General features: G+C 39.4%; 2 protein-coding genes across 5 annotated transcripts in view; one reads left to right on the forward strand and one right to left on the reverse strand.

Annotated features, from left to right (window-relative positions):
* The window catches only part of GPBP1 (GC-rich promoter binding protein 1), a 292,889-nt gene that overhangs the window by 48,218 nt on the left and 219,826 nt on the right, over positions 1–24,845 (reverse strand). The window lies entirely within an intron of this gene.
* MIER3 (MIER family member 3) lies at positions 183–22,534 on the forward strand. Of its 4 annotated transcripts, none has more exons than XM_056324622.1 (13): positions 183–341; positions 1,111–1,135; positions 3,378–3,523; positions 5,372–5,506; positions 6,888–7,008; positions 9,217–9,302; positions 9,500–9,572; positions 12,045–12,196; positions 12,646–12,727; positions 16,063–16,154; positions 18,018–18,145; positions 18,339–18,484; positions 18,569–22,534. In XM_056324622.1, the coding sequence occupies exons 1-13, from the start codon at positions 333–335 to the stop codon at positions 19,024–19,026; spliced, it is 1,653 nt and encodes a 550-aa protein (XP_056180597.1). In that variant the 5' UTR covers positions 183–332; the 3' UTR covers positions 19,027–22,534. The 4 variants fall into 4 exon arrangements, with proteins under 4 accessions (XP_056180597.1, XP_056180596.1, XP_056180599.1 ...); XM_056324621.1 differs by having other exon boundaries at positions 184–341; positions 16,060–16,154; XM_056324624.1 differs by lacking the exons at positions 183–341; positions 1,111–1,135 and adding an exon at positions 1,155–2,357 and having other exon boundaries at positions 16,060–16,154.

The following is a 24,845-nucleotide window of genomic DNA, read 5'->3' on the forward strand; positions in this document are numbered from 1 at the left end:
GGCCGGGTGGCGGCCGGCGCCGCGCCCCCTCTCTGGCCCGGGCTGGGCGGCGGGCAGAGCGCCCTCTCCGGCCGGGGCGGGGCCGGGGCGCGGCCGGGGCGCGGCGGCCCGGGGCGGGCAGAGCGCCCTCGCCGGCCGGGGCGGGGCCGGGGCGCGGCGGGCCGGGGCGGGCAAAGCGCCCTACCCCGGCGCCGCCTCCTCCTCCCTAGCCCGGTCCCGCCGGCCCCTCCGCTCCTCGGCCGGCTCCGGCTGGGGCTCGGCGGCTGCCATTGGCTTAGCGGCCCCATCCGGGCACTCGGCGCAGCGCTGTTCCTCAGCCCAATCGTCCCAATATGGCGGAGGTGAGCGGGGAAAGCGGGCTGGGGCGCCGGGTGTTCGGCCGGCTCCCCGCGGGGCCCCGTCGCCGGCAGGCCCCCCGCGCCCGCCTCGACATCCCCGTAAGGCGCCTCTGGGGCGGTTCGGCGGTGCAGGGAGGCCGGCGGGGCGGCGGGGCGGCCGGCGGAGCTCCCGGCGCCGGGGCAGCGGGAGCCTGCGCGACTAGGCCGCACGGCGGGCGCCGCGCTGCGCGGGTGCCGAGTTCGCAGCCCGCGGGCGGCCGACAGGCCGCGGCCGGGCGCGGAGGGGGGCGCGGCCGGCGCGGCGCGGCCCCGGGGGGAGCGGGACGGGCCGGCGGAGCCGCCGCCGCAGCGCGGGCGATAGAGAAACGCCCGGCGGGAGGGAGGAGGAGCGAGCCCGGGGCTGGGAGCGGGGAAGAGGCGGCGGCCGGTCCGGCAGCCTCCGCCGCTGCCGGCCCCTGTCATGTCCCGGCCGGGGCCGGGCCCGGAGAGAGCGGGAGCGTCGGCCCGGCCGGGCGCGGCGCCTGGGGGGGCTTGTGCCGGCGGAGGAGGAGGGAAGGAGAGGGGCTGGCGGCGAGCGAGCGAGACGAGGAGGGGTGGGAGAGGGTGAACGGGATGGAGGGGACAGCGGGGCGGGACGCCGGGGCCGAGGCCGGTGGGGAGCGGCGGAAGGGGGCAGCCTCGGAGGCGGGGGGAAGGAGCGGGAACGAAGACCCCTGCCTGCTGCCGGGCCGGAGGGAGCCCGCCCTCACCTCGCTCTCTCTTCTCCCCGCAGGCTTCCTTTGGGAGTTCGAGCCCAGGTTCGTCCTCGCCCGGCTCCGGCACCCGGCCTGCTGTCCGCACACCACTCTCTTTCCTGCTCCTTCCCAAATTTATCTCCTCGTAGCTTTCCTAATGCTTCGTGTGCACGCAGTTAACCGCCTGCCAGATTTTTAAGAAACGGAGATGTGCGCTGTGGAGTCCTTCCTTTAACTCCGGTTGCAGTTAGTAATTGGCTGCTCAGAACCCAAAATGAAAACAAAGTTTTGTAGCAATCTTAAGTCAGCATCTCAGTAAAGCCGTGTAACCTGGAGAAAGACTGTCTTGTTGCTGATAACTACAGGCTTGTGTAAATTTTTGACTTCTTGGTACTAACAGGAAATGTATAAAATCATAATCATAAGTAATTTTTAAGTCTTTAACTGCAGTTAAAGTTCTTTGGAATACTTTACACAAGCAAGCATAGTTAACATCAGCAGGGCTACCGTTGAAGAAGTATTTGGGAACTGTCTTTTTTTCTGTGTAACTGCCTTCCGCACTGGCTGTTTTTCATCTTTTTTAACTATTCTTATGAAATTTATTGAGCTTGTGTTTTTTAGTATGGTTTTGAATATCTTAAACGGGATGTTGAGCATTCAGAGGTACTAAAGAAGCGGGACTTTTTTTATCTGAAGTCTTGTGAGTGAAATAGGACTTCCACTTCAGTTACTTACATATAATGAGTTACAACGGTAATAAGGAGCAATAATCTTGAGCACAAATACATATAAATACATATTAGATTAAGGCAGTTGACACTTCCTTAAAATTGGATAAGGATGTGATGGCCAACAGCAGGAAAATCGGATGTGTAATGTCATTATTGTAATTGGAGTAGTGTTATCAGCTGTACTGAAAGGTCTGTGAGACCATAATATGAATAGTACATGAATAAAAAATGGTTTGGGCCTCAATATTTCTCAACATATATTAGGAACTTTAACAGTAAAGCCTTGAGTGAGCTAAACAGATAAAAGTGTACTGTAATTACGTGCATATAAGGAATTAACTCTTAGCATAATTGCTGAAAAATTAAGTTAGAAGCATTAAGACTGAGAAGTGTTAGTATATACAACGGTCTCTTTTCAAGGCTGGAAGCAGTGCAAGGACGGATACTGCTTTATTTTTCTGAAGAGGATTTAAAATTTGTAGCTGTTAACTTCAAAAGTTCTGAAGAAGTTCTTCCATGGAAACAATTCTTACTAAACATTTTCTTTGCTGCTTGTAAGTCAACGATTGCAACAGAGCACTAGTATGTGAGAACTAGAAGGGGAAACAAGAAGTGAAAGAGAAATATCCTAATCTGTTTGTTTTCTCCTTCCTGGAAGCTGAAAAAAGTGAAGGTTAAAGAAGAAAACAACTTTCTTATTCAGTGATTTTCGTTGTAGAACAGTGACTTTGAGGTGCAGAATATTTGCATCTTTAAAACTTGTTGAATCTACTGCTAACCTTTCTAACACTTGACAAAATGCACTTAACAGGACTTTTTTGATGACTTATCAGTGTCCTCTTGAGTAGGGAAAAAGCTTCTGTTAGACCATAGAGGTGTCACAATGGCTTGTTAATTAATGTGGTCCATTAGAAGCTTTTTGTTATTTCTGGTATGTTTTCCTCAGTGTTTCTTGGAACTCTGCTATGTTTATTCTTCTTTTCTAGATCAAGTGCTAAGAATTAAATTAGTTTTAATAAAAGATCCATCTGTGAGGCTAAAGTAATCTGAAGTTAGTCTCACTTTATTTTGCTGTTAGTAGGAAGCTGATTCACAACCTAAGTTAGCTGTTTACCAGTGGAAAAACTATGCTTATTACCATATAAGTCATGTAAATAGAATCAGAGTCTATAAATCAGGCTTGCAGCATCTGAAGTCTTGTTATGTGTGTGCTTTGTGCCTTCATGATGATTTCAAGATGTTTTGAACAATCTTTTATTTAGTGAAGTGTTAATTTGGGATTGTACTTTCTGAAACTCCGTTTTAGTAGTTGATGTAGCTCTCTCAAGTAGTCTATACTGCAAGAGAAAAAACTGCACCTATTACTTAGATTATACAGAAAGGGAACATCAGATAAAACTGCTGAATGTGAAGTGGTTAGGAATTTGTTCCATTTATTCCATTGAGAGTTCTGAGCCTGTGTGTTAAAAAAAAACCAAACAAAACACATGCAACCATCATTTTTTCTGTCTTGTAGTTTCATATGTTGGCGTAAAAAAAAAAAAAAATTACTCAGATTTTTTTTTTTTTTACAGTTGGCTCTTTATCATCTGAGGATCATGACTTTGACCCGTCTGCTGAAATGTTGGTACATGATTATGATGATGAGCGAACTCTTGAAGAAGAGGAAATGATGGAAGAAAGTAAGAATTTCGGCTCTGAAATTGAAGATTTAGAAAAGGTAAGAGTGTCTCTATCTCTCATAAATGTCCGTACATGTTGTAACTTCTCTAGGGAAAAGGATACTCAACCTTTTCCTCAGTTTGTATTGTATAATGCAGTTTCCTACAACATGCCTTTGCAGCTTGTTTAAAAACAGAAAAGAAAATCAGGTTTGGTTAAGATACAGCACTGCATTCCCACAAAAAGCCTGAACTTAGCTTCTCAAAGGAATTAGTGTTATGTTAAGTTCATATTCTTCCTTTTCATTTAGTAGTTCTTTCACTTAGCTAAAGAAACCACTGAGGCAGATTTTTGAGTCCTATCATCTAATATAGCTTATCACTTCTGATTTTTGTAAGTTCCTTAAGTTGAAACTGTATGTTTTGCATACTGTTGAGTGACAGCTAGCTGTATTTCATTCTGTTGGTCAGGTTTTGCTTTTCCAATATGCACACAAACAGTCCTGTTTTAGGCATGATGGATCACATCCATTTACATAGTAAACGATAGTTCTCTGTCATAGTTTCATCAGTTTGGCATTTGGTGGGTGTACAGAATGACCAGCATGCTCCTTGGCTTTTCCTATTCCATTTTACACTCTATAATTACATGTTTCTCCTGTTTACACTTCTTGTTCATCTGTGACAGTGCATCACCATTTTTTTAAACACCTGCTGAATGCTGAACACCCACAAACTGATGCTGCTTGCATTACTGTTTGGTGACCTGCTTACACCACTCAGCATAACTGCAGATCTTGGTCAACAGAGTTCCAGGAAAATGTAATTTTTAGCATTATATGTGAGGCTGTGTTTTTTGTAGTCCATGTAAAAACAAATTTTCTAAGTGTGGAGTTGACAGTATTCATACTCCTGTGTTTTTGGGTTTTGGTTTTTTTATTTGGTCCTGTTACCACTCCACAAAATTATCTTATTGCTTCTATAATAAAAGGAAGAAGAACTGAGAGCCACTCATCTGAAACACTTTATTACTTTAGGTCCCGATCCTGGAAAGACTTGGATATGAGTTTGTGTTTACCCATTGTGAAAAGTCTTTGCAGGACTAAGACCTTAGCTGACTAAAGAAAACAAGTAATTTAATCAGTGTATGAATTCAACAAGAAATTTTTAAAGGTAATATAACTTTTAAAGGTATAAATATTAGAAAATATTTTTAATATTGAATCAGGTAACTAAAAAAATCTCCACTGTTTATTGTTTTATTAATTGTATTAGGATGCAAGTATGATGAGACTAAAATCACTTAATCAGAAGCTGTTGAAAAAACAGGTTATAAATCAAGTGTTTGTCTTGATTTTTGCTTTCTGTCTTTCTCCTATTACCTTCTCAACAGTCATTATAAAATACATTGTGCAGGAGATGGAGGGGGGGGGGGCTTAAAAGTTGCTGTATTGATTTACTTTTCTGGGTTTTTGCACACTTGGAGCTGTAACTATGTAGGACTAAAGTCTTGGAAGGTTTTCTGCATTTCTCTCTTGTAGGGCAGTTGGTAATGTTTCTAGATTATCTTCTTTCTTGAAGAAATACAGGCAAATCATGCTCTAGAGTATGAATAAGATAAGGAGAATATTTTTAAGAATTACTCCTTAGTTTCATGCAGTAAACAGTTTTCTTCAATAGTTTGATGAGACTTCACTATATGCCGAGACATGGTTATGAATTATTTTCAATCCCGTGCCTGAAAATAGTGTTTATAATATTTATAATCAAGATTCCTGCTTTCAATTAAGTTTTTCTTTGTTTGTTTGTCAATTTTGGTCTTCAAAATATGTCTTATCCTTTTAAGCCTGAACTGTTTACAAGTATTTGGTAACTTGTTGAAATGTTTGTAAATCCTCTTGTATTAGGAAGGAAACATGCCATTGGAAGATTTACTGGCATTCTATGGCTATGAACCCACGATTCCAGTTATGGCAGGTTCCAGTGCAGATAGCTCTCCAAGTGAACTTGCAGATGAACTTCCAGATATGACTCTAGATAAAGTAAGTCGGAACTGTTTTCACCTTAATATGGTTTAAAAGCAGAAATCCAGGTGACCTTAAATTATATTTCACTATCTCTTGGTGTTAAAAAATACATACTTTTGTTAAATTCATTATACAATACTACTCTGAATTCACCCTTTTGCAAGGATATAGAGGATCTGATTCTAATTATAGTTATTGCACTTAAAAATGGATAGCAACTTTAGTGGCGCTATATTACCAGAAATGAGAAATGAAAAAGTGTTCTTCTAAAACACATCCAAAACCCTTTGAATAGGTGCGGTTTTTTGATTATGTCCAGAAGTCTTTATTCTGGCTTCCAACACACATCAAAACATTTGTGAATATCTTGAAAATGCACTCCTGAATGGTTTGGTGGTTTGCTTTCAAACACGTATCATTTGGAAAGGTTACAACTTTGTGGAGTGAGAGAGGGGTTTTATGTGCAGTGACTTGTGTTGCGTTGCTGATGTAAAAACCTGAAAGTTCAAGTTTTGTGATTTGCAAGCTAACTTTTGAGTTCTGAGATTTTAGTATGATTTGTTGTTACAAAGCATATGCAGCTAGTAGTTTGGATTCTAAGTATGTAGGTAGTAAGTATATGCCTTTTTTTTTTTCTCTGAGTATGAGCTCCACAGAAAGTAGTGTATGATGATGGCTCTGCACATCTGATTCTCATTAGGATTCATGATTGTGTTGAGACTACGAAAGTGTAGTCAGCTTGTTGTCTAATACAGTTCTTTCCCTTCCTAACTCCTTTATGCGGAAGAGTTCAAATATGTCTGCTACTGAAGGAAGTGTGCTTCTTCTTTCTTAATATCTTTGGTTTAAACTTACAGAAATACCATGTTTTTTGTGGTCTGGGAAGATAACAGGTTGTCTGTTATCTGTAACTGTCCTCTCAGCAAAAGTCTACAAAAGTGCCTGGCTGTTTGATTTTATTATTTAAAAAAAAAAACCACAAACCCACCCCAAGTTTAAGAGGTAATAGCTTTTTAAAGCTTTTGTATAACTGTGATAGAAAGAATGACGGAATTCTAAAGATTCGAGGCAGTTTTTACTGGCATTTTTCTTTGGAAGCAGTTGGAGGAACATCTGACATTGATGATTGCTGAAGTTACTTCTTGTGTGTTTATTTTAACAGAAGACAAACGGGAAATGAACCCCTGTGTTCAGCTCTGAAGTAAATGCTTATATTTGCTCTTAGATTTAGGAAGAGCAAACTTGCTTTTTAATTAAGGGAGTATGGTCTGCTAAATTCATTTGTGGTGAAGTAACTGATTTTAATTAATGGGACTTACAGTTTGCTGAATCTAAATGCTCACCAGTCTACTTAATAGTCAATCTGAGGTTTTATTTTTTTATTTTAATAATACAGGAGGAAATCGCTAAAGACCTCTTGTCAGGTGATGATGAAGAAACACAGTCCTCTGCTGATGACTTGACACCATCAGTTACTTCACATGAGGCTACTGACTTCTTTCCGCGGCCATTAAGATGTAGGAAACCTCCTTTTATAATAGTACTCAAAAAGTCTTAGCATTGTATATAGCTTCCGAGTTTAAAGTGTGAAAATTGAAGAGTAGTGCTGACTTTACCAGGAATTGAAAAACAGTGCTTTGCAGGATGCTGTACCATGAATATTGTCTTTGATTGGTATTGCTGATTACCTAAAATTTGGTACTATGCTCAAAGCATAAGTAAAAGTATTTTCTCGACAAGTACTACATCAACTATTAATTATAAAGTTACTGTATTGGTGTCACCCTTAATGGTTTTCAATATGTTAGTGAATTACATGAATATGTAACTCATTCTCTGAAAGTAGTGTTACTCTACTGAAATACTTGCTGCTGTTTTTAAGCCAGTGACTCTTCCATGCAGCCTGTGGTTGTATATTGGGATGCAGTTTGCTTAAGATTATTTCCCTTCACACATTCAACACTTTTCTGTAGGACTTCATAGGGTGAGCCAAAGTGATTTTATATGGGATGGGACCTATAAACCCATGACCACCAAAAATCACTACCCATGGAGCTATGTTGGGAAAGACTTGAGAACCAGTGGTTCACTTACCCAACCTGGAGAAGATATTCCTCATTGCCTGTTGCAGCTTATTTGTTCACTGGTGTACTAGAGTTCGAGCAGTGTGGAGGACTTTTGTCACAGTTTTAATTTGGCAAGTATCTTAAGCTATTCCTGGGGGGTTTCATTCCTCTAGAGAAGGGGGATGATAAAGTGGGTCTGCTGCCTCAGTCATCAGCAATCAAAGCCCTGTGCATCATGGTGATTGTGTAATAGACATTTGTATGGAAGAGATACAAAACCCTTAAAAACTGTTACGCCCTTTTTTCAGTTAATTAACTTAACTAAGTAACTGAAACTTAAGCCCAAACTTGCTGGCACTTAAGTTAATGAATATGACACTGAAAGTGTGGCAGCTTTACAGAAAAAATGGTTAGCCTCTCATCTTAATAAGGGTTAAGAAACAGTCATGTTTGTTTTCAGCTATCATGGTTTTCTATCAGAATGGTACTTTCTCTATTAGAGCTCTTGGCTGGACATCTTAGAATCAAATGTCCACCATTTCAGGGAGGGAGATGTCAGTTCTCTGTGCCGTTGGCAGTTTAATCTTCTTTTCTGGTCTCTGTCCATTTCTCAGATACTAAGATAACAAAGTTTTGAGATAAACGTGTCTAATGTATAACACAGGCTTTTTTATTAAATTTGCATCAATTGGAAAAAACAACTGGCTGTGATTATATAGGCATATTGTTATTTCATGCATTCAGGTTAGCTTCCTGCTTGCTACTTCTGGTTGTAGTAATGACTACAGAAGAAGAGCCCCAGCTCATACAGTCTTCTTGCATGCTGTCTCTGATGTTGACGATTCTGTTTAGTTGTGATGAAGCTACAGTTGCAACCCTATTTATGTTGTCTCTGAAGTTTAGGAATACGAAGTAGCTTCAGCTGTATCAGAACTGTAGATTCCATTCTGTTGGGGGATTATACAGCTATAAAAATAGAGTTACTTCAGAGCCTTGTACTACTGCATTCCAGATTCTGAAATGAGTTCTTATATAGAGTACTGTATTTGAATTGCTTGGAATGCTCTGCTGTAGTTCTTCCTACAGAAAGAAAGGTTAAAGAGGAACAAGCAGTCTTTTGCTGTCTTCTGCTTATTCCATTTTGTGTCTCTCATCTGTCTTCACTCCATGCTGAGGCAGCCTTGTTCAAGGAATGTTTTGAATGCCCATTAAAACTTCTGATGAAAGGTTTTAGTAGGCAATAAAGACATGCCTTCAAGTTTACTTTCTTTGTGATTAACCTGAGGCTAAGTCACAACCCTGAAAGTTTCTGAGTTTCTCGTACCTTTTCTGTAAGGTATAAGCTTTTATTGAAAGAATTGATGAAAAATTATCTCATTTCCTTTTGCCTGTTAGAAATATAGTAGATGGTCTCAGCTGCTGTGTTGATAAATGTTTCACTTCAGCAGTATAAAAGTACCAGTGCCTTCTGACTTTGTGCTAGTTTGATAGAAGTATAGATTAACAGAATTCTGATAGAAATGTGAATCAACAGACTCATGATAAGTGTTTTCCAGAACAAAAGCAGGTTCTCATTTGAAAAGTAAATGATATTTTGTAGTTCTGTGTTTGAACTGAAAATTCTTCCTAGCTAAAAACAAACTTCTTTCATGTCTGAAGCAAACACTACGTGTGATGGAGATAAGGAATCAGAGGGCGAAGATGTAGAGGCAGACAATGGTAATTCATCTGAAGATTTGAGAAAGGTAATAATTATATCTTTTTAAAAAAATGTTAAAATTTTACTGTTAAGAAAAATGCAGTAAGATTTATAGCACATACCTACAATAGTACTGTAATTGTGGAATACTCTGTCAAATGCCAGGTTAAGGCATTTTTCGTCCTTCCATACACAAAATATTAAGTTAATACCTTTCTCTTTTCATTTTTTTTCCATCTTCAGGAGATAATGGTTGGTTCACAGTACCAGGCTGAAATTCCACCTTACGTTGGCAGATACAGTGATGATGAAAAGGGTAAGTTGTTCTCACTGTTTTGCTTTTTATTTTGCTTATACATAGCACTTGATTGATAAATATTACTTAAATTTATAAGGTAAGTTCAGTGGCTTAGTTGAAGTCTCAGAGACCTTAAAAAAAAAAAAAAGGGCACTAGAATATTGAAGTAGCACAACCACATAATTATATCTCAGAAATATGATTCTTCAACTTTGAGAGGACATTCTCAAGAAAATGTTGGAGGGTGGGTTACAGTGTTAGTTCTGAAGTATCTAGTAATATTAGGAGGCCACAGACTATGAGTCAAGGAGTAAATACTTTCATCAGAGTATCATAATTGGGCTATGAGCATGTAACTTAGTTTACACTGAAGATCTTCAAAATTGTATTTTTCTTTGCTTGTTTTTTAGATAGCACAACAATGTGGGTTACAAAATGGTTATGGAAAAGAAAGCAATAAACTATTTTAAATTGCCATAGCATGAGTAGATGATGTAGGTCCTGATACACTGTCTTTTAAAAAGATGTTTTCAGTATGATGTTATTCCAGTGTAAAATTAGGTTAAAATCTGCAGTTGTGCTAGAGTGAAAAAAAAACTATTTAACAGAGTTTTATTTTGTATCTTCAGAAACGTGTGCTGTGAGAAAAGTGTAGTACATACAGCTGTGGAATTCAAAAAGCAAATAAATTTGCTCGTGGGTGGCACATTTCACGGGGATTTTATTCTAATGAAGTATATAAAGTCATTTTATCATTACCAACTGCATACCAAACATTCTTCTCCACATTCAAAGATGGATGGAACTGGAAGCATTAGCAAATGAACATCTCCTGTGTTGCTTAAGACACCTAGGGAAGTCTCCTGTTTTCTAAGAATCAAGCATGATGCTTACTGGTTGTAAGAAATGGAGGAGTAAGAATCAGATCTATCTGGATAGTCCTTTCACTGTTTACACATCTTGACTTCTCCTCAGCCAAGAACTAGAGAAGTGTAAGCATGTAAGCACATGCTTAAAATTACAAGATTGTTGGCAGCGTTGTGATCTGTGATGTTTCTGATTGCCATGCTGTTGACAAATCCAGCTTTTTTAATTGCTTATCATGATGCCAATAACCAGAGGATGACTAGGATGGGGTTAGTCTGACAGTTTTCTCTGAAGTGAGCTGGTGCTAGAGAGAACCAGTGAGAGTCTTGTCTGCTGGCGTGGCCAAGAGAAAAGAGGTACCTCTGGGATCAGAGAGCCTGAGGAGCTCCTCTTGAGATTATCAGTCATCCACTCCAGCAAGAAGTGCTGGGTTGCCTTGATCGATAAAGGAGGTTGAAACTGAGCATCAGCAGTGCTTGGAGAGGTTGGATGTGACTGTAAGGATGAAGGATTTTGCGAAGACTTTTCTGTACTCCCTAAAGAGTTTGTGATGGCAACCAGGGGCTTATGTTTCTGCTACACAGTCCCAGCTACCAGGATTGTGCTAGAAGGCAGTTCTGCACTGCTATAAGCTTTACACTTGTAATATGTCTGTTAGGAAGCTTTTTGTGTTCTTCAGCTATAGCAGAACTTTCAGAGAAGATGTAATTTTATTCCTCACCTTAGTTTAATGTTGTTTCATGTAGTTCTATGAGAGATTTGAGAATCATCTCTTCTACTGTAACAGCTACTGTGCTCACATGTTTGAATTGAGTAACTCTTAATTCTGTATTGCCAAGAGAGTACATGAAACATTATGTGCAGTGTTAATCACATCTATTGATCAGAGCAAAGGGTTTATAGTTTAATTTATAATTAAAACAAGTACAGACCGACAAAGGTGCAGGCCAACTCCTGCGTATTTCCAGTGTATTTCCAGTATATTTTCTTTCAAATAAGCTACTTAAGGGGAGCATACATGATTTTAGTGGACTATGAAGGAGGACTAGACATCCTGATTGCTTGTAAAGTATACAACATACAAGTTCTTAACAGTATTACCACATTGAGAGTTAGATTTGCATTCTGTTGAGTAATTTTTGGCAAGTTTTAGTTGAAAATTACCAACTAGTCACCACCTCTTCTTTTTGGGGGGGTGGGGCTTGTAACATTTGGAATATTAAAGTAATATCTTACACTTTTTTTACTGTAAACTAGTTTGTTTTTAAAACAGCTGAGTAAAACTGAATGGGTTTGCTAGTTTTTTTATATTAAGATGATAAATACATATGCGTAATTTTACTTGAATCATCTAGCTGTCAACAAGCTCCTCTGTAAAGACTCTTTGTCATAGAGTTCAGTCAGTTATCCTCATGGAACCTGAATCTCTTTACCATGTCACGCTGCAGAGTCTGTCTCTTAACTGAAGCTTTTGGGGAAAATGTGAGCTGCAGCTTAAAATTGGTGTGATGGTGCTTGATTTGATTACTTCTGTGTTCACGTTCTTCGTCTTTCTGAAATAGCTTGTAATATTACAGCCTTAAAAATGGCCCACCTGGTGTTAATGGGTTTCTGTTTTAACAGCTTATGAAAATGAAGACCATTTACTTTGGAAACCTGACGTGATCTCAGAAAGTAAAGTTAAAGAATACCTTTTTGAAACCTCCTTAAGAACAGGAAATGAAAAAATGATTGGCAGAATTCCTGAAGGACTACATACACGGGACAATGAACAAGTATGTTTTATATCCTGTTCCATTTGTGACACATTGCTTTGCAATTAACATGTGTTCTCTTTGCCTTGTATTACAAAGGCAGAAATACTAAATTTCTTTATTTTTTTTTTAATTAGGTGTTATTGGGGTCAGGATCTTATTTGTAGTTGTAAGCACATGCTTAAAACTACAAGATTGTTGGCAGCGTTGTGATCTGTGATGTTTCTGATTGCCATGCTGTTGACAAATCCAGCTTTTTTAATTGCTTATCATGATTTAATTTTTTTTTAATTAAGCGTTGCCTCAACTTTTGGATGTTTTTGCTTTTGGTTGTTACTTTAATATTTGTGTCATGTATGAAGAGAAATCCTCTTTTTACATTAGATATGCTCACTGAAAGGCTACCTCTAGAGGTCTAGATCAGATATTTACAAATTTGGACTCTTTCTAAAGACTTTTCTATTTTATAGGCGCTGTATGAACTTCTTAAAAGTAGCCATAATATTAAAGAAGCAATTGAGAGATACTGCTCAAATGGAAAGGCATCTCAGGGTAAGAGAGGGTACCTGTTTTTTCAGAGATGTGTGTTTGGGACAGGGAGTGGGGGAAAGAGTGGAAAAAGTTATGTGGAAAAACCTTGACTAAGAATCAGATTGATGAACACATCCCTTTCTATGAAGTCTTTATCACAGATGAGATGTCATCTGGCTGTTGACCTGTTGGAAATTCCTGCTAGAGAAGTTTGCAACTTGTGTAATGATTGAAGGAAGCTTTTGACCTTACCTTCTTTCCTCCATTGCTGTGTTAATAATAGCACAGACTGAGGAGAGGGGTGGGGGGAGCGATAATTTTGCTCCCATAAGACAGTTCTCACCCATATTACAGTATCTTTTTGAGATCACAATCAGTTATAATTTGATGACATTTATACCAAAATCAGGATAACATAGCTGGCTGTATAAATAAGCCCCATTCTCTTCCTCACTTGCTAATGTTGTGCTCCACCAACCTTCTCATTCTACCATATTGTTTCATAGGTCTTTGTTAGAGTGTGGAGATCTTTGCTTAAGTTTACAGTGGAAAATGAGCTTCCATCTTGTTTGTTCCTAACTTTGTTACTCCCTTAAATAAAAATCAGAGTTTATCATTTAGGAAAGACAGTTCTTTGTCCTGTATTTTAACATACGTGTTGCATAAAGCAGAAATGGAGTTTGAGCAGATATTCCCTACTCAGAATTGGATCCAAAGGGAGCTTGAGTGTTTATGAGTTAGGTGCTATGAAAGCTAAGCGTCTGAGGTAAAGCTGAAGGACTGTCAGAGCAGTGCTTCAGGGAGCTCAGGTACAAGAAGAGATTGTGTAGACCTAACCAATACGGAAGTATCAATTGTAGAGCTGTATCCTAAAACCCACACCTCTCTGGGATTCAGCCATCTGTTTGGGGTTTGAAAAATATCTCTGCCCATTCATGGTTCAGAGCCCAAAATTCTATCCGAAGGACTAGTACTCATGCTCCTCTGCTGCCGCAAGTCAGGTGGAACTTCTTACATACTCATTAAGGATCATAAAGGATGATAACACTCAGTGCCGGTCTCTTAGAGTAACCATTATGCTATGATCCACCCTACCTGCTGAAGTTCACTGCTATTTTCCAAGATGAGAATTAAAAATGCCTCAAGGAGGCTGTGACCAATGGGAAGCCCGTGCTGGAGCAGGTTCTTGGCAGGACGTGTGGCCCTGTGGGGGACCCATGTGGGAGCAGTCTATTCCTGAAGGACTGCACCCTGGGGAAGGGACACACACGGGAACTGTATGAGAAGAACCGCAGCGTGTGGGAAGGACTCACACTGGAGAAGTTCATGGAGAGCTGTCTCCAGTGGGAGGGACCCCACACTGGAGCAGGGGAAGAGTGTGAGGAGGAAGAAGCAGCAGAAACAACATGTGATGAACTGACCGTAACCCCCAGTCCCCGTACCCCTGCGTCACTTGGGAGGTGGTAGAGAAATCAGGAATTGTTAAGCCTGGGAAGAAGAAAGGGGTGGGGGGAAGGTGTTTTTCTGATTTGAATGGTAGTAAATTAAATTTCCCCCAAGTTGAATCTGTTTTGCCAGTGACAATAACTGCTGAGTGATCGCTCCCTGTCCTTATCTCGGTGCATGAGCCTTTTGTTACATTTTCTTTCCCCCGTCCGGTTGAGGAGGGGTGTAATAGAGTGGTTTTGGTGGGCACCTGGCGTCGAGCCAGGGTCACATCACCACAGGGGCTACATTGAATTCTGATTCATCTAGTTCACTCTTACTGCTAAATTCTTCACTGGGGTCCTGCCAAATATCTCTGTCCCTGTCTTCCAGGGAAATCATTGGCTTACAAGTTTTTACAGGATCTGGAGGGATTTGGCACCATGAGTTTATCCTCTACCTTCCTGCGTTTTTCTGTTTCCTCCCCCAGTTGTTTAAGCAATTAGTCTATTCACAGAGGTAGCAGCATTTCTTATCTTTTTCTTTGTTTCTTTGTTCAACCTCATCTTGTAACATTCTCATTTCTTGTTCTTCGCAGTCCTTATACTGATATGCAGCTCCTAAACACCTCTTCAATATCTTGTATGTTATTATTACTTCAGTTTCCCTCTCACAAGGTTCAACTGTTCTTTTATCTTATTCCAATTATCCTGTTTTTCATGCACCCAGTCATCTGAAAATTTCAGTGAAGGGTTAACTCTGTGTCTCCGTAAGGAGTCAGTGATTGAATCTGCCATCCTGCCAACTTCTCCAATTGTTGTCGCAGGTGAATTATTAAGAAAAGCCATTGTTATGGTGTTAATGAAAAGGTTTTATTAACAATTAAATGATCAAATTATAGTTAATTTATTATTGGTAATTAAATTTTAATTAATAATGGAATAGCAATTAAACAGTGCTTTAACAGTGATTAACAATAATTAATAATTAGGTGGTGGTCAAACACATACTACTTACTGCTGTTCTAATAATTAAACTATAGCTTGATACATACAGATATTGCTAGCATAGAATATACTTTTAGGCTTAATGTAAAATGCCACTTACCTTTTTAATAGCCATCAGGTGCCAGGTGAGGGATGTCTCAGCCCTGAAGGGTAGCCCTGAGACATGTCCCTTCCCTGCTCAAGGGCAGATCACATCTGTTCAGCCTGCTTCTGTACAGGAGAACTCAATGGGCTTGAGGGTGGCTACAGGTATTTGTAGTGTAAAGTGACTGATTTGTAGTCAACTCCCACTGTGGTGTACGTGCAGGTGTGCAGCTGTAGCAGTTTTGTGTGGTCCCTGCTCAGGCTGGTACTGTTAGCTCCTGATAAGACATGGCCTAGTAGGCTTCGTAACTCCTGAGAAGATACGGCCTAGCACAGTTCTCTCTGTTTGCACAGCAGAGCTGATCTCAGCCAGGCCTTCTTTTTGGTGATGGCTGAATTGAAGTACTGCTCACTTGGTCAAACCTGGGACATCTGTCATAACAGATTTTTCCTTCACTCTTTTTCTGACAACTACTGTTCTTTGTATCCTATGTGAGAAGAAATACTCAGAAAAATTATCTCACTTTATACTTCAGTGACGTTATCATACCTTGCTTTTTGATGACAAACTTCTCCAGAAATAATAGACCTTTTTAATGTCCTTTGCCCTCAAGGATGAAAGATTTCAGAAATCAAACTCTTGTATCATTTGTTATGAAGAAAAGTGTTAGATTTTGGGTAGGATATCTATACAGTAAAGGAAATAACATGGATATAAATAATTATTTTTTTTAGAATGCATTCGAATTTTCATCCATTAGCAACAAATACTTTAATTCTTTGTAAAAGGTTAGTGAGTGAAATCAAGTTTATCGTGCTACTTTTGTAATTATCTAGAAGAGATGACAGCATGGACAGAAGAAGAATGCAGAAGCTTTGAACATGCACTTCTGATTTATGGAAAAGACTTCCATCTCATACAGAAAAACAAGGTTAGTATTTTACAGTTAAGAAGAAGAATTGGTAGATGATATGATGCTGAAAATTGTTAAAGCAATACATTTGTCATAAGCTATGCAGAAGAGTAAAGTAAGGACCAACATACTAAAAACCACCTTGGCATTTTTGTGCTCATTTGTCCTCAGATGTCACTGGAAAAGCTAGGCATTGTGAGATGTGTCAATGTATTCTCTCTGAAATCAACTTACGTTGACATTACTCCCAGTTATGCATTTATATTATAATTCAGTTTAAATGTGTGCTTCTCCTAGAACTACAGTATTTCCATACCATGGCTGTGGGAGGGGAAAATATGTATTTACTTAACTTATTTTTGTCACCAGGAAGGTGTAAGTTTACAGGAACAGGCTTAGTTCGTTGTGTTTTCAGAAGTGTAGTTATCCATCAGTACTCAGTTTTCTGGCCAGTGGAGGAGTTCTAATCTTGATCTGGATTGTTTCTGATTGACTCCTCTGTGCCTGAAGATTAGTGATTTTTTTTTATTTTTTTTTTTTAAATCAAAAAGCAACAGTTGACAAATATGGATGTTTCCAGATTTCCTGCATATCTCCTTTTTGCTTTAATACCACCTTGGAGGTTTTTTCTTCAGGAGTCCGGTGTTTTTATTGTATTTCTGCTAAACTTCATAGGGTTATGGTTGCTGTTCAAAAACAGTCAGCTAGTCCTGCTCAGTACCTGCTTTTAACCTGTCCTAAACAATGTTTGGGTTCTTCAGATTTTAAATGGACCTTACCAATAAACAGTAAGTCGTCGGGAGATGCAAAGAAATAATTTAAAAATATTTTTTCCAACACACAACAAAGTATGTGGGTTGTTGTATTTGTCGCTATGGACCAGCATCTGTCTAAGAAGTCCACTGGGTTTTTTTTCCAGATAATGGCAGAAAGTCTAGGGAAAGTTTTGGGACCCAGCATAAGCTGATGTCACTTGTATATGGAAAGTGTCAGCTAGACATGATTTAGTGCATGGAGAAATTTAGCAAGAGATGTTTCCTTATCACTGTACTGCAAAGGGTTGTTAACTGGGACTTTATATACTAGCATATGGACATCCATTCATTTCTTCACCTGCTTGGTATGTCTGTGTCTACTACACCTAAGGCACTTTGGATTTGCCTCTGATCTTGCTATAAGTTTTATTAAGCTTAACTATAGTTTACTGCCAGACTGTATCTGGATAGATTTGTATATGATAGTTGTAAAACTTAAACTGGAACTGTGGGCTGATGATTATGTGAAATGTTTCTGCATCTAAAAACAGATACAGTCTATTGTGAGTATAGGTAGAAGTAATTACTTTTTCTCCAAGAATCTGACTTCACATAGCAACCTCCATTTTGGGGGAAGAGACAAAGACTTAACATAGATCAGAATGGGTCTTTTGAGTCCTTTATACCTTCTCAATAAGACTATAATTTTATTTTGATCTTTAAGCATTTACTGTTGTGATTATCTGTTGTCAAAGCCTCCACAGTTCTGGACTACCCAAAAGTACCCAAGGTCTTTTCTGTTTCGCTTCTTATAGGTCATTGATTTGCTCAGCTTTTTCCATCTTAAGAGAGAGTCTATTGCGTAGTTTAAAAAATTGATATATATAATTATATATATATATATATATAAATGCTTCAACGTAGGTACGGTTTCAGTCTAGTTTTACAAAAGCCAGTAAAGCATACAGTAGAACAAATTTAATACTTGAAACTATAGATCTGTTTGAAGTCTCCTAATTTAATTGGCTGGTGCCAGATACTACTAGAATGCAGGAATGGGAGCTGGGCAGATGACAAAACATAAGGGTTTACACTGATACTGTCAGTTCTTCTTGCCATCTTTTAGGTAAGAACCAGAACAGTTCCTGAGTGTGTGGCTTTCTATTACATGTGGAAAAAGTCAGAACGTTATGATTACTTTGCTCAGCAAACAAGATTTGGAAAGAAGAGATACAACCATCATCCAGGAGTTACGTAAGTAAAACATTCTTGGAATATGTTTTCTGTTGCAAATCATAAATGTGGAAGATACTTCTCTTCCTTTTCCTTTTCCTTCTATCATTGCAGCATAATGCTGCAGTGGCTATGGCAACTAAAATTAAATCCATCATAATTTTTAGGCCTTCTTTTCAGTTAAATAATATTTATGGATGCAATATTCTTTTAGGGACTACATGGATCGTTTGGTAGATGAAGCAGAAGCCCTTGGGGGAGCAGTGCATTCTTCAGCCTTAACATCTAATAGTCGAACAGAAACCATTCCTGATCAACAGCTAAGCATTCTGAACTCTATCACTGCCAATGAGTTGACAGGTAAATCAAGAAAAAAACCCCACCTTTTTGTTGTAACTATGTAAACAGCTATTTCATTTGCATTTGTCTTCATCTTTTTTTCAGCATTGACAAACAGTGTAGCTACAGTCTGCCACACTTCAGATGTGAACTGCCTCGATGACGCCTTTCCCTCTATGGACAGCTTACCCCGAGCACCAGTTAATCACGTGCCTGTTGGAACAGAAGAATTGCTTAACTTACCTAGCAATGGTGAAAGTGATTGTTTTAATTTATTTGAGACTGGCTTTTATCATTCAGAGCTAAACCCAATAAACATGTGCAGTGAGGAGACAGAAAGACCTGCAAAGAGATTGAAAATGGGAATTGCTGTCCCAGAATCTTTCATGAATGATGTCTCTGTAAATAACCTTGGTGTGGACTTTGAGAACCACACACACCATATTACCAGTGCCAAAATGGCTGTTTCAGTGGCTGACTTCAGCAGTCTATCTGCAAATGAGACAAATGGTTTTATCAATACCCACACTCTTCACCAACATGCAGCCCTTCACTCAGAATGACTGTGGAAAACAAACAATGGGTACTTTATGCAGTAGTAGTAAACTTGATGGGAGCTATCAGGTTTGCTTAGTCTTTCACTGGAAGTTTGAACTTTATGACATCAGTGATGTCTTTGTATGTATAGAACTGTATCTTGATTTATCAAGAGTAATTTCGTTTTTCAGTCCATAAATGTGGAAATGTCATAGGTTATTTGGCAGAGTTTGGGACTAAGAGAACTCTGTGGTGCAGCTTTAAGCTCTGCTTCCATGTTTTTTTAAAGCCTGTAGACGGAGGCCACCATTTCAAAACCAGCACAGAAGTTCTGAACGGATTGGAGTGACTTTAGTCTAAGTTACTTTTGCCGTAACAGATGCAGTGGAATAACAATGTTTACAGGTACCGATCCCGATCCCTGCTCAATGTAGCATTTGTTTTGTTTTGTTTTTCTTTCTTATAAAGGCAGGGATGGATTTCTTTAATTTAAACTGCACAAACATACAAGGATGTTTTTTAAATGGAACCTTCTCTCATGTGATACTAAACTAGAGCACTTCAGTTTACAAAACAGCAAGTTCATCTTGGTGGAAGCTAGCACAAGGGACTTAACATGAGCAAAGTGTGAAGACCTACACTTCGATGCTGTTGCAAAATTACAGGCCATGGCTACCTTATACAGAAGTAATTATGCTGCCATAGGTGTCTGTGTACTTCAAACTTCCTTACCGGCTTAAGCAGATACGTTTTAGGCTATATTGTGTTTGGATGGGTTTTGTCCACAACTTGGAAGACTAATGTAATCATGTACCTTAACTTTCCTAAGGCAGGTGGTGTTTTATAAAGCTACAGTCTGCACAGCTTAGGATTTACTGCTAAACAGACAGTCTACTTTTGGAAGACATCTTAAATTGTTTGGAGCACTGCAGTTCAAAGTTGTTACAGTTTGAGGGATGATCTAGTTTATATAGGAATAGTAGAACCTTGAAGTATGTATTTGAAACTTTTTCTTTAGTGTGGATGGCATTTTTTTGTTTTGGCAAATAATTGGCTCAAAAATAGGACATCACTACCTTGGTTAAATAGGAAAAGATGAGTAAAAATGTTTCCCATAAAAGGAACTTTTTGACTTCAGTGATTTTTTTTTTTTTTTTTTTTTTTTTTATTTTGAACATTGAGTGCAATTTAGCCATCCAGGAAGTTTGTCTTGCAAATGTTTATTCTTAAATTCTTACAGGAGAGTCAAACCAAACATATATTGGCTTGTAACATAGTGTAGTATACAACTTGTAGGGTTTTTTGATGAGAATCTGGATCTTACTTCAGTAGGATTACCCCTTTTCCTCCATGCTTTTTTCTTTGCACTGTTTGTATTACAAATTTAATTGCCACTAGTTTGTTTTCATTATTCAAGTGATTAAGCTTGCGTTGTTGATATTTGTAATAGTTGCTTCAAGGTTATGTTGAGTAATTAGAAAGTAGTGACTTTAATATTTGAAAGGGAAGAGGGTATTTATTATGCATACTGTGAACTGCATTGATATCCTGAGTTTCGGATATCCTGAGTTTCGGATGCAGCGTATGGAGTTTTCTTTACAGCATTGTGATGAAGATTGCTTTGAGGTGTTTATGCAATAGCACATTTACCATATTAAAAACAAATAGTTTAGCACAGTGGACAAAAGTAGAAGTAATTTTGTAATCAGTTCTTAACTTGCACATCTGAAATACGTAACTTTAGTAAGTACACAGTAAATAACGGGTAGCCTTGGCCCTGTGTTGTACGCTGACATTTTTAGCCAAGTTGTCAGCTTCTTGTTGCTGTGTTTTGTGCTGAACTTTGTACCTTGTTTTTTTGTTTATGAATCAACACATTTTATGTAATTTTGTAAAATACTGGCCATAATTCTCCATTGTTATGCATTCAAGTTTATCTATGGGTTTACAGTGAGTGGCTGGTCTGTATAAAAATCGTTATACAAAGATGACTGAATGCTTATACCAGTTGCACTTAAATGAACATGCCCATTCTTATTAGCTGATGCAGTAATATATTCAGTTTATCTATGCATTGCTGGGCTCGTAATGTAGACAGAGACTTGTCTAAGGTTTGGGTTGTCAGCAAGTTGAATGGACACTTTAGTTATTTAATAAAGACTTTTGACCAAAATTCAGAAAATGATATGAGAGAAAAATGAATTCCAGCTAGTCTAATAGATTTTTAAATGCTGATCTTATTTAGCCGGTTGGCTAGCTAGCTGGTATAGTTTACTTTTAATTCCTTGTTAAAATGAGGCAATAATTTGCAAGATTTTGTAAATATGTAAATTCTTCATATCTTTTTAGATATCTATTTCAATATTTTCTGACTACTTCTGTGTATAGTAACATTTTTGTGCATGCTTGATGTGACATTCATAAATTTGTACCACTATGACTTTATCCATGTAAAATAGCTTATTTATTGAACTTTCTTTTGAAAGCTGGACTTACTTATTTTTCTCTCAGTTTAAACATTTAAATGGAGAACTTGTTACTGTTTATTAAAAGAATTGCGTTTTGAAAGTCAGCATGAAGATAACTGAATTGCAGCCATATGAAGAAATTACATTGCCTTGATTCTTAGATGGTGAAGCACAATTCTTGTAACAAACTGTGATGAATTCTTTGTTCTTTGCCACGCTTTTTCTTCATACAAAACAAACCAAAAAATCCATAATGGGCAATTGCAGTGTTGGGTAAATGTATCCTTTTTATGTACAGGGAATCTAAAGAGGGTAGCCAATTCATTTAGAAGTGTAACTGGTGCTGTGATTATAGCAATACTTTTACTTTGATTAGTCATACATCATCTTCTCATGCTAGTTTTTTAAATGTTTAGTTTTCCTCTTGTCATGGTCAAACTGCGGAATTTACTTGAAGGGTGTACAATACTGTTTGAAGAATACTAAATTGTATACAATTAGGTCAATGAATTGTGCAATTTTTTTGATTTCTAAAATTGAGGGTCAAAAGTATAGGAAAACTTCAGATCAAGTAGGACATAGTGATGCTACTTAATTTAACCAAAGTCTCTAGTGGATATTTCAGCTTTGAATGTAAACTAATGGATAAACTGACCAACGGGGACACTATTTGCCCAGTATTACAAGCACATTTGTCTACAGACAGGGAAACTAAATACAGTAATTTATAAAATAATGACAAGGTTACTATTTTTTTTATTCCTGTTTTTCATTGAAAGAAGGAGGAAGATAATATCAATTGTAAAATACAGTAGGAATGGTTATAGTCCTCCTAATAAAATGGAGATTCCAGTTGTTCTCAGTTCAAAGTAAGTACCCTGTGCATAACAACAAATCTAGTGACAATCGGAACATGTTTTAGTATCAGATGTTCAAGAGGAAGTCGCTATTGTTGCATTTGATTTAATATTTGTACATAAACACTGATTTTACTGAGCATTATTTTGTATTTGTTGTACTTTAATACCTGGTGTACAGTTCCAGAAATAAATGTCTGGAAACCTTTCTTTACTTGTAAAGCTTTTCATGCATCTACAGTATTTTTGCTACATCAGTTTCTGAAATATTAGCTGTAACTGAACACAGTTTAAGAACTTCGGGTGCCACTAAAGTGCATGCTACCACATTACCTAATGTTGCATAAGTTGAGTGAAAAGTGCAGCATGCAGCAATGCAGGTAAAATAGTAATAATTTCCGTCAACATTAAAACACTGTGGCTTAAGTATAGCAAAGTCTTAGACAGGATTTAGAACTTGGCTTTGGAGTAACGCATCACAGCAGTATAACCCAGTATTCGAACTGCATGGTGAGCTGTGGGCAACACATTCCTGGTTTGTGCTGTAAGAAAATGCCCAGATCCTTAAATCCATGTCAGGCTAGATTACAGGTGTGAATACAGAAATTTTATTTGGCTTAGGCCTTAATGCTGAAGATTAACTATTTGAAAGGCTTTTTGTCTTGATTTTTCTTTCCCTCAAAAAATGAGCACTGATCTTGGACCCTGAAAAGCATTGCATTGCTTCTAAGATCTTATGTACTAATTCTGTCAAAGGCCATGTTTAGTTAGTGCTGTGCTTCCCTAGGCGCAGCGTGCTTGGTTTTGCACAATAAAACTTTGGGTAAATAAATTATTTTTTAATGAGGAAGGAGAGCAAGCTGATACAATTCTGAACAGCAAAGTGGTAATTTTCCAAGTAATGTAATGAGCTTTGCTTCCCCTGATGAGAGATGCAGATTAAGTGTCTTTGTAATGACGTTTGATACAAGGTGCAAGATGGTACCTATCTAAAACTCTTGTGACAAGCTGCACCAACCTTTTCCTAGTTGTTTATAGCATAAAGATCAATGTTGGAACAAATCATAATGACTGATCCCATCTACTCCTTTCTTGGTTTGACGCAATCATTAGCCTTATGATGCTGGAGACTTAAGAATAGTTTTACTTAGTGTATGTATGATGCGAACCTCTCCCAGCAACTCAGTAGTTACTCATATTTCCATTAAAGCGATCTCAGGACACAACTGCTTCTGCCACAAAAAGACAGGCAGCCCCTGAGGGCCTTATGGTGCTTGGCTATTCAGTGCCAAAGTCCTTGGTCTGTCCACACAATGGGAGGCAGCAAAGACCGGGAGACTAAAACTGGTCTTCAGATCAGTTTACTAAAACACTTCTTAGTAGTACTTGGATTTCCCTTCATGCACTGTAGGGAACAGCAGTTCAGAACTCTGTCCTGGTTTCAGCTGGGGTGCAGTGCTGTGTGTTGGATCTGGTGTGAGTGATGCTTTTAGTTTTTGCTAAAGTAGTGTTTATGTGAAGTCAAGGGCTTTTCACTTTCTCAGGCCCTGCCAGCGGAAGGGCTTGGAGGGCTGTAAGAAGTTGGGAGGAGACATGGCCAGGACAGGTGACCCAAACTGACAGCAGGGATATTCCATACCATATGACATCATTTCAGTATATAAAGCCGGGGGAAGAAGGAGGAAGGGGGCATGTTTGGAGTGCTGGTGTTTGTTTTCACTGTTGCCCGTGATGGAGCCCTGCTACGCTGGGGGTGGCTGAACCCCTGCCTGCCCATGGGAAGCGGTGAATGAATTCCGTGCTTTGCCTTGCTTGTGTGCGTGCCTTTTGCTTTACCCATTGAACTGTCTTTATCTCAACCCACGAGTTTTCTCGCTTTCGCCCTTCTGATTCTCTCCCTCCATCCCACGGCGAGAGGCAGTGAGCAGCTATGTGAGGCTTAGTTGCCGGCCAGAGTTAAACCATGACAAGCTCCCAGCAGATCTTGGCCCTCCGATATGAAGGCGCTGTCCTGGCAGCCTTTGAGCAGTGCCGAAGCTGTGGGCTGCCTGTCCCTGCCTGCTCCCTTGCCTTCGTGCTGGCCCATGTCCGCCTGCTGCGCAAACAGATCTGGTGCAGCTCATTGCCTTGGCAGAAGAACATTGCTCCTTTTTGCTGCAGTTATTGACTCTGTTTTCTGCGTTGCCAGGTGAGCTCTGGAACTAGCACGAAGGAGGAGCACGTAGCCACGGAGCAGAGCAGCCCAGCAGGCAATGAGGAGCTGTTGGGTAAGCACAGATCACCTTCATTCACAAAATAAGTGTCTTAAAGCATGGCTTCATAAGGTTCAGCAAGTCAAATTAGCAACTTGCGGTGACCCTCTGTGAACTGTTTCAGCTCGCTGCAACAGCAGAAAATGAGCGAGAAAGCTTGGGGTTGTTGTTGGTGGTGTTGCCATGCTTTAGCAAGTCCGATCAGCTCGTGACAGGGTCTGAGGAGCAGTGGCCAGGAAGGAGTGGTGGCTCTAGAGCAAGGGAGGAG

The sequence above is a fragment of the Falco biarmicus genome, chromosome Z (assembly GCF_023638135.1).
Source record: "Falco biarmicus isolate bFalBia1 chromosome Z, bFalBia1.pri, whole genome shotgun sequence".
NCBI lineage: Eukaryota > Metazoa > Chordata > Aves > Falconiformes > Falconidae > Falco > Falco biarmicus.

What these genes read in the sequence shown, in the direction of transcription:
- MIER3 (XM_056324621.1), top strand. An exon ending in CAGATATGACTCTAGATAAA is followed by an intron (nt 5,507 to 6,887) that starts GTAAGTCGGAAC and finishes TTAATAATACAG; the next exon opens with GAGGAAATCGCTAAAGACCT. An exon ending in ATCTCATACAGAAAAACAAG is followed by an intron (nt 16,155 to 18,017) that starts GTTAGTATTTTA and finishes GCCATCTTTTAG; the next exon opens with GTAAGAACCAGAACAGTTCC.